Source organism: Mustela lutreola, chromosome 9, assembly GCF_030435805.1.
Source record: "Mustela lutreola isolate mMusLut2 chromosome 9, mMusLut2.pri, whole genome shotgun sequence".
NCBI lineage: Eukaryota > Metazoa > Chordata > Mammalia > Carnivora > Mustelidae > Mustela > Mustela lutreola.
In genome coordinates this window covers 93,340,409-93,347,709 of record NC_081298.1, presented here as the reverse complement: position 1 = coordinate 93,347,709, position 7,301 = coordinate 93,340,409, and the positions used below count along the sequence as shown (strand labels likewise).

The 7,301-nt window shown below is 55.0% G+C and overlaps 1 protein-coding gene across 2 annotated transcripts; it reads left to right on the top strand.

The window, feature by feature from the left end:
- The first annotated feature begins 260 nt into the window (after positions 1–260).
- TEX261 (testis expressed 261) lies at positions 261–7,079 on the top strand. 2 transcript variants are annotated; one of them, XM_059187998.1, is made up of 6 exons: positions 261–294; positions 1,908–1,987; positions 3,153–3,306; positions 5,363–5,430; positions 6,162–6,264; positions 6,436–7,079. In XM_059187998.1, exons 1-6 carry the CDS (start codon positions 276–278, stop codon positions 6,549–6,551), a joined length of 540 nt encoding a protein of 179 aa, XP_059043981.1. In that variant the 5' UTR covers positions 261–275; the 3' UTR covers positions 6,552–7,079. The 2 variants fall into 2 exon arrangements, with proteins under 2 accessions (XP_059043981.1, XP_059043980.1); XM_059187997.1 differs by lacking the exon at positions 261–294 and adding an exon at positions 802–973.
- Positions 7,080–7,301: the final 222 nt, after the last annotated feature.

The window sequence follows — 7,301 nt, the reverse complement described above, 5'->3', positions numbered from 1 at the left end:
CAGTCCCCAACACTTTATTTTGCATGCCTGTCGTGGCCACTAGATGGGGAGCTTCTTAGCAAGGGCTCCGCTGTCCTTCCGCCCCCTCAGTAACTCTTCCAAGGTCTAGTAAATGCATTCAGGGCCCAGTGGGCGCGCTGCGTGCCCGCCACTGGCGATGTGCCGGCGACACAAAGATGCAGAAGGTACCCTAAAGGAACTCAGCCTAAAGGGAGAGTTCACGCCTGAGGATGACTAATTAAAGGCGCCCCACTCCCGCCCATGCCGCTTCCTAGATGTATGACTTGAGGCAAGGTAACCTTCCTTGGCCCCAGCTTCCCCATCCTGAAATGACTTAAAATCAACTTCCTTCTCGAACATACAGCGCGGCCTTTAGCACAGGGCCTGGCCCGCGTTAGGCACGCAACCAAGTCGTTCGACTCAGCCGCGGCAGCAAGACAAGCTCCGCGGGCGACCTGCCTTCAGGCTTCCGGCCCGCGGCGGCTGGGGTGCGGCCAGGCGGCCCTCTCGCGCCCCGGACCCCCTCCACGCCAGCGCGGGAGCGCCCTGGGAGTGCCCCGAAGGCTGTCCCTCCGGGAGGCACCGCATCCCCGCCCCCGGGCACCGTCCTGCCTCTCCCCGCGGCGTCGCGGGCCCGCCCTGGGTGCAGCTCCGGGTGGCCGCGGCTCCGCCTGCAGGGTGGTGTTCGCGGCCGCGGCCGGCTGGTCTTCCGCGCCGGCGGGCGGCGCTAGTCCGGGTTCGGCCGGGGACGGCGCTCCGGCCCGGCTCCTCTCGGCGGCGGCGCACGGCCCTCTAGCCGTCCGCGGGGCGGGGACGCGGCGACGGTGGCGGCGGCTCCGTGTCGCCGGAGCCGAAGCGCGCAGGCCCGTCCCGGCGCTCGGGGGCGGGCGGGGCGGGGGCGCCATGTGGTTCATGTACGTGCTGAGCTGGCTTTCGCTCTTCATCCAGGTGGCCTTCATCACGCTGGCCGTCGGTGAGAGTGCGCGACCCGGGTCCGCGCGGGCTCCTGTCCCGGCATCTGTGCTGGCCGGGGGTCGCATCACGAGGGCGGTCGCATCAGGGGGGCGCCGGAGCAACCCGGGAGACTCCTGTCCCATGCTCCAGCCTTCGCATCCCTCCCCTTCCCTGTCCCGCCGGATCCTGCCCCCTCTTGCTGACCCCACCAGCCCAGTGGGACCGTGGGTCCCTCCCGGTGTCACTGAACCCGCCCCGGCACTGCCTGGGAGTGGCTGACTCGAGTGCCCCTTGCCGGAGCTCGAGCATCCCCAACCGCTGCCGTGCCCACCTTCGTGGCCCTATCGCGCTGAACTTTTCCCCGACGCTTATCCCCACCCTTTGGCTTGTGGCCCTTCCTACTGCCTACTCTGTTGGACTTTGACACGCTTTTCCCTTCTGGCGAGTTTTTACTCTTGGTCCCAGCCGAGATCTCACCTCCTCCGGGAAGCTCTCCTTATGGGGTTTGGTTGTGCCCTGTACTTTGTCTGATGTAGCACCTGTCACACCGGGATCGGCTGATTGCTCTCCCTACCCCTGCCTACCCACGCTAGGTCAGGGAAGGGATCTTGCCTGGACTGGCCCGGCACTTGACCCATACTAGGTGCCTAACAGATATTTAGTGAATGAGTGAATGAAATTCCCCCTTCGTGGACCAGAGGTTAGCATTGTGCTGAGGCATCAGATACAGGTTTTTCCATTCAGTTTTACAAAATCTTTTTTCAGTTGCCCTGACAAAAGTTTTGCTTCTTCAGATTTGGGAGGACCGCACATGGGCTGTTTGGTTTGTGCCTTAGGGAGTTCATGAGGGGTTGATGGGATCCCAGCTGCAGACAGAGGCAGACCGGGATGGTGGAAGTGACCCTGGCTAATATTCTTCCTGCTTGCTCCTCTTCCCTACCCCCCCCCCCCAGCGGCTGGACTTTATTACCTGGCAGAACTGATAGAAGAATATACAGTGGCCACCAGCAGGATCATAAAATACATGATCTGGGTAAGTGGCAGTTTTTCCCCAGGATTATCCCCTCTTTTGGCCTGCCTCAAAGGAGGAAGTGGGGAGAGTTTGGCAGGGATGATGAGACCTTTGTCCCTGCTGTTTTCCTGAGGGCACCATCCCTTCCTCCTTCACCTGCCCCTTGTCTCCTGAGTCTGCTCTCCAGGTCCAGGTGTTTCCTCGCTCCCCCTTCTCCAAGTGTCAGTGCTTCACTGCAGACCCTGTTCTCAGATCCTTAGGGTGACAGCTGAGTGCACACTCTGTGGTGACAAGACCATGGCTTGGCCTTTATTTGGTTGTTTCCCATTGACTCTATAGCCCCTTGCTCCCTCTGCAGCATTTAGAACGAAGAACGAACCTAAGGACGGTTTTGAGTACATGAGTTAGAGTACTGTACTCATTGCCCTCGTCCTGATTCAATCAAGTAACTTGTCCTAAGGGAGAGACACCTTCCCTGGCCTAGGCCCTGCCCTCCTGCGGTCTCACGGAAGGCTTCTGTTCCTGAAGACACAATCCTTGCCATTGATGTCAAAGTTACAGGAGTGCCTGCTGGCGGATAGATTCCTTCCAGCTTCAGGAAGGTGTGGGGATTGGGACCATTTGGATGGGAGAAGTCCAGTGCCTCTCAAGTCACCTGGTGTCAGCAGCCACTCAGGACATGGCTTGGGGTAGAGAGTTAGTAGTGGAGACAAGACCATTAGCAGTCAGCTCTGGGTTCAGAGGCCTGGCCTGTGGGTTTTGGTACAGGAATTAAATCTTCATTCTACCAACTGCCATTTGTTAAGTGCTGACGATCATAAATCCTTCAGAAGTGTTTTTCAAGTCATAGATCGTAAATCCTTCAGAAGTGTTTTCAAGTCATGGGTCTCATTATTGGGTTGTGTCATCAGTTCAGTAGGTCATGCTCGGCATTTTCAAAAAATAGAAGAGACTAGAATTGAAATTTGATCTGTAAAATGTTTACATTTTGCTGTAAAAAATTTTGAGAATGCCATTAAAAGATGCTGCCCTTTGGGCACTGAGAGACAAGTTGGGGAGGACTTGTGAAACAAGAAGAGATTGAAGCATGAACCTAGTGTTGCCCAGAGCAGGCGGGTGTGGTTAGTAAGACCAAGAAGGCTGCCTGGAAGAGGCTCCCTGCACTGTGTCCCTCTGGTTGTTTCAGTTCTCCACAGCTGTGCTGATTGGCCTCTACGTGTTTGAGCGCTTCCCCACCTTCATGATTGGCGTGGGCCTCTTCACCAACCTCGTCTACTTTGGCCTCCTCCAGACCTTCCCCTTCATCATGCTGACCTCGCCTAACTTCATCCTTTCATGCGGTGAGAGGGGCAGGGTTGGGGAGGCAGTCGAGGTGGTTGAACTTGGCCAGCTCAGTCCAGGGCTCTCTGGGGATATAGAGAAGAGAGGCAAACCACTCAACCCAGGTCCTCCAAGAGGCCAGGCTGATTGGGAACATGGTCTTCTCACACTTGAGGAGTCTAGAGTCTACTTGGCTCTAGTGACTAATATTTGGGGGGATAGCGTGGGGGAGTAGGATATTTAGGGAGGGCTTTCCCAAGGAGGTGAATTTGAGAAGGGAGAAAATGTGGGTTTGATGTGTAGTTATGGGCCCTAAGAAACCACTTGGCCAGGAAAAGCCCAAAGCCCTACCCTGGCAGGCAGGTAGCTCCCCGCCTAGTTGTCTGGCCCAAAGTCTTTTTTTTTTTTTTTTTTTTTTAAGATTTTATTTATTTATTTGGCAGACAGAGATCACAAGTAGGCAGAGAGGCAGGCAGAGAGAGAGAGAGAGGAGGAAGCAGGCTCCCCGCTGAGCAGAGAGCCCGATGTGGGGCTCGATCCCAGAACCCTGGGATCATGACCTGAGCCGAAGGCAGAGGCTTTAACCCACTGAGCCACCCAGACGCCCTGGCCCAAAGTCTTGATTAACATAGGCTTCATGGGGCCGTGGGCTCCCCTGCAGGTACCGGTATTGGGGTAGACAAATATGTTTAGAGGACCCTGACCTTTCTGCCTTTAACCTGGCACTGCTTTCTGATCCTGGGAGTCATTTTTCCTCTCTGGCCTTGGGTTCTTGATCTATTCAGAGATGATGGACTCAGCTGACACACAGTAGATGGGTATAGATATCCCCAGAAAAGATTCTGGGAAGTGTTTGGTTATCAGGATTATCTTTTCTCCCATTAATCATTACTGGTCATCTAGCCTTTGGGCAGGATGTACATGTAATTGGGAGTTTTTTAGAGCTGTTTGACTATTTCTGTGGGAGAATGTGGAAAGAGAAGATTCCCAAGAAGGGCACCGGGTTAAAGCTAGGACTGGCCTCTTACCCTGAGTGCCTTGGGGAGTCCACCAGAGGATGTGTTTGGTGAGGGTTGGTGTGGGGAGTCCTTCCCTGGAGACCAGGCCTCTTCTGCATCTTCCCAGAGGGTAGAACCCTCCCTGTCCCTGCTACTATAGGAGCAGACCCTTCTGGCATCCCTTTGTTATTCCCCCAACCTGCCCTTTAGATGTCTGAGAGTTTTGCTGAAGATCTGTGGGCATTAGGCACCATCAGTCTTCCAGTTTCCCCAGTCTTAGCGTGTGGCTAGGCACGGCCAAGCTCTGCCTTAGAAGGGGAAAGGCAAGAGAGGAGGAAAGAGAAAGAAGACGTGGCATTTGGCTCTGGTGGTCAGTTTAAGTAGGTGCTTTGTTTTGGTGCCTGCCCTTCACCTTACCATGAGAACAGGCCGGGATGCCTTTCTCTGAGCAGCACGTCCCCAGGATCTGCAAGTTGTCTCTCTTTCCATAAATGTGGCTGCGTCCTTTACATTCCAGTTTAGACCAGTGAACCCTACCCTGGGGCAAAATGAGGAAGGACCCTCTCCCCGAGAATTTGGAGGAACCCTAAAATTGCACCCCAGAGCATGTAGCAAACTGTGCCCTTGTATTCCTGAGGAGTGAAAGCCTCCTTATTCGAGGTCTGCCCAGTTCAGAGTGGAACCTCTTGGGAGTATGTTATCTGCCCACACATGACTTCCTGCACCCACTGTGCAGGGGAGGGTACTCTTCAGGATTCACACCCATTTAAAAGCAGGTTAATTGTCACAGTGCTTTGGATTCTGTAACCAGTCTCATTCTTATGCCATTCGGAGAGCTTTCTTATCTGCCTTCTAACCCTTCTGCAGTGGGAAGGTAGGAGCTAACCACCCTATTTTTAAAGAGGGAGAACTGTGTTTCGGAGGGTAGTGTACTTGGCTTATAGCCATACTCTAAGTTGGGTGTAAGACCAGGACTAAGACTTGGCCTCCCAACTCCCAGGGGCCTTTTGAAGGTTAGAAGTCCAGCTTCTTCTATAGTCTTCCCCCCAAACTGACTGACTCTTCATTCCCTCAACAGGGCTAGTGGTGGTGAATCATTACCTAGCGTTTCAGTTTTTTGCAGAAGAATATTACCCTTTCTCAGAGGTAAGAAGTGTTTGGTACGTCATACCACCAGCAGGGACAGAGGAAGTAAAGGGGACTTGCGTGATTTGCTTCACGAACTTAGCTGAGATTTGAATTGGTCTACACGGGGATAACACATTTAAAAAAAATAGCATTGATGAGTTTAGAAAGTGGTGTGGCTGAGGGGCAGGGATGTCTTTGGCTGAGATGGGGAGGACACTGCTCTCCTCCAGGGAGTTTTTTGGTTCTCCCAGGATCACAGCCTAACACCATGAGGTTGGGACGGGGTGTTGGGTTGGCCTTGTCTGACCCAGACCTCACGGGGCTGGGCAGTTTGCAGCCCTGCAGCCCAGCTCCTCCCAGCAGCCTGCTAGGCTTTTTTCCTCTCAGGGGTTCCCCACATGCTCCTGCTCTGGTTCGGTCCCCTGGGAAGAACAAGATCACTTTTGGGGGGAATATGGGTCAGTCATGGTTTTGCCCTCCATCTGCTTCCTTTAGTTCGGAAGAGTCGTTTGTCTTAGTGACCAGGGTTTGGGGATTGTGGTACTACTCGGTCATCCTCGACCTGCACCGTTCCCCACTGATTATCTCCACGTCTGGGGTTGCCCTCTCTCTGCTTCCTGGCCTCCTTCAGAGATAGGTGCGGGGCCTTCTGTGCATTCTTGACCGCCTCTGCAAGATGCATGGTGACCATGTGTCACCCACCCTTGGCACCTCCAGGGCACCGTCTTCTCAGTGTCTCTTGTTGCTAGGTCCTGGCCTATTTCACTTTCTGTCTGTGGATAATCCCGTTTGCGTTCTTTGTGTCCCTGTCGGCTGGGGAAAACATCCTGCCCTCCACCGTGCAGCCAGGAGGTGAGAAGGGGTTTGTCATGGGTCTCAGTGGGTTGACCTCAGAAGGCCTGGGTCGTGTGGGGAGCCCGAGCCCAGCCCTGTGATGGAAACACTCGGGCACCAGGTGGGGACAGCCATGCTCCCATGAAGACGGTGGCACACACACTCATCTCCCTGCCTATGTCTCCACAGATGACGTGGTCTCCAATTACTTCACCAAAGGCAAGCGGGGCAAACGCTTAGGGATCCTGGTTGTCTTCTCCTTCATCAAAGAGGCCATTCTACCCAGTCGTCAGAAGATATACTGAACCCCTTGGGGAGGGGATGCGGGGACAAGATCAGGAGAGTCGGGGCCTGGGCCTCTGCACTAGACGGGGGCTGTGAGCCTGGAAGGCACCATCCCCTGGCCCTGGCCCTTGGCCCCTTGACTCTCCCTGAAGCCCTCGTCCCCACCTTCCTTGAAGGGCTCAGCTTGGCTCAGATCTGACGCTGCTAGGGGCTGCGACCTCAGAGGGCACCGGGGAGGATGGCAGAGCCTGCTTAGCCAGGCGGCCACGGTCCCTCTGGTTAGGCAGAAGCTGAGCTCTCTGTGACCCTCCTGCCCGCTTCCATGGTGTCAGGAGGTCCTGGCTCAGCTGGGGCAGGCAGGGCAGGAGCTATGAAGCTGGAGACCAGATAGGAATAAGTTCTCTGGGCACATGGCCGTGGGGAGGGGCCATGGCTTGGCACTTCTGAGAGAAATAGTTTTTGCTGTTGAACTGTGATTTCTGTCCCAAGTGCTGGTTCCCATTTGAATAAAGATTCTAGGTGGCACTGTTTGCCTTAATATCCTGAAAGTTCATCTCCCTTTCTTCCTGTTGACCTTCTGCCCTGGACTGGACTGGTTTTTCTGCTCCAGAGGCTCCTTTCCTGGGTTTGGGTCTTGCCCTCTCAGAGGACTGCTCTCACTGCCCTTTGTGAGAAACGGGCAGAGATGAGGAGCCGAGCGGGGTCAGGGGAATTGGCGGAAGCAGCCTTTCTCGTGCCCCTCCCTTTTCTTCCATCTCTTCTTTCCCCAA

What these genes read in the sequence shown, in the direction of transcription:
- TEX261 (XM_059187997.1), top strand. Translation starts at nt 904, where the DNA reads ATGTGGTTCATGTACGTGCTGAGCTGGCTTTCGCTCTTCATCCAGGTG. An exon ending in TCATAAAATACATGATCTGG is followed by an intron (nt 1,988 to 3,152) that starts GTAAGTGGCAGT and finishes TGGTTGTTTCAG; the next exon opens with TTCTCCACAGCTGTGCTGAT. An exon ending in CTCCACCGTGCAGCCAGGAG is followed by an intron (nt 6,265 to 6,435) that starts GTGAGAAGGGGT and finishes ATGTCTCCACAG; the next exon opens with ATGACGTGGTCTCCAATTAC.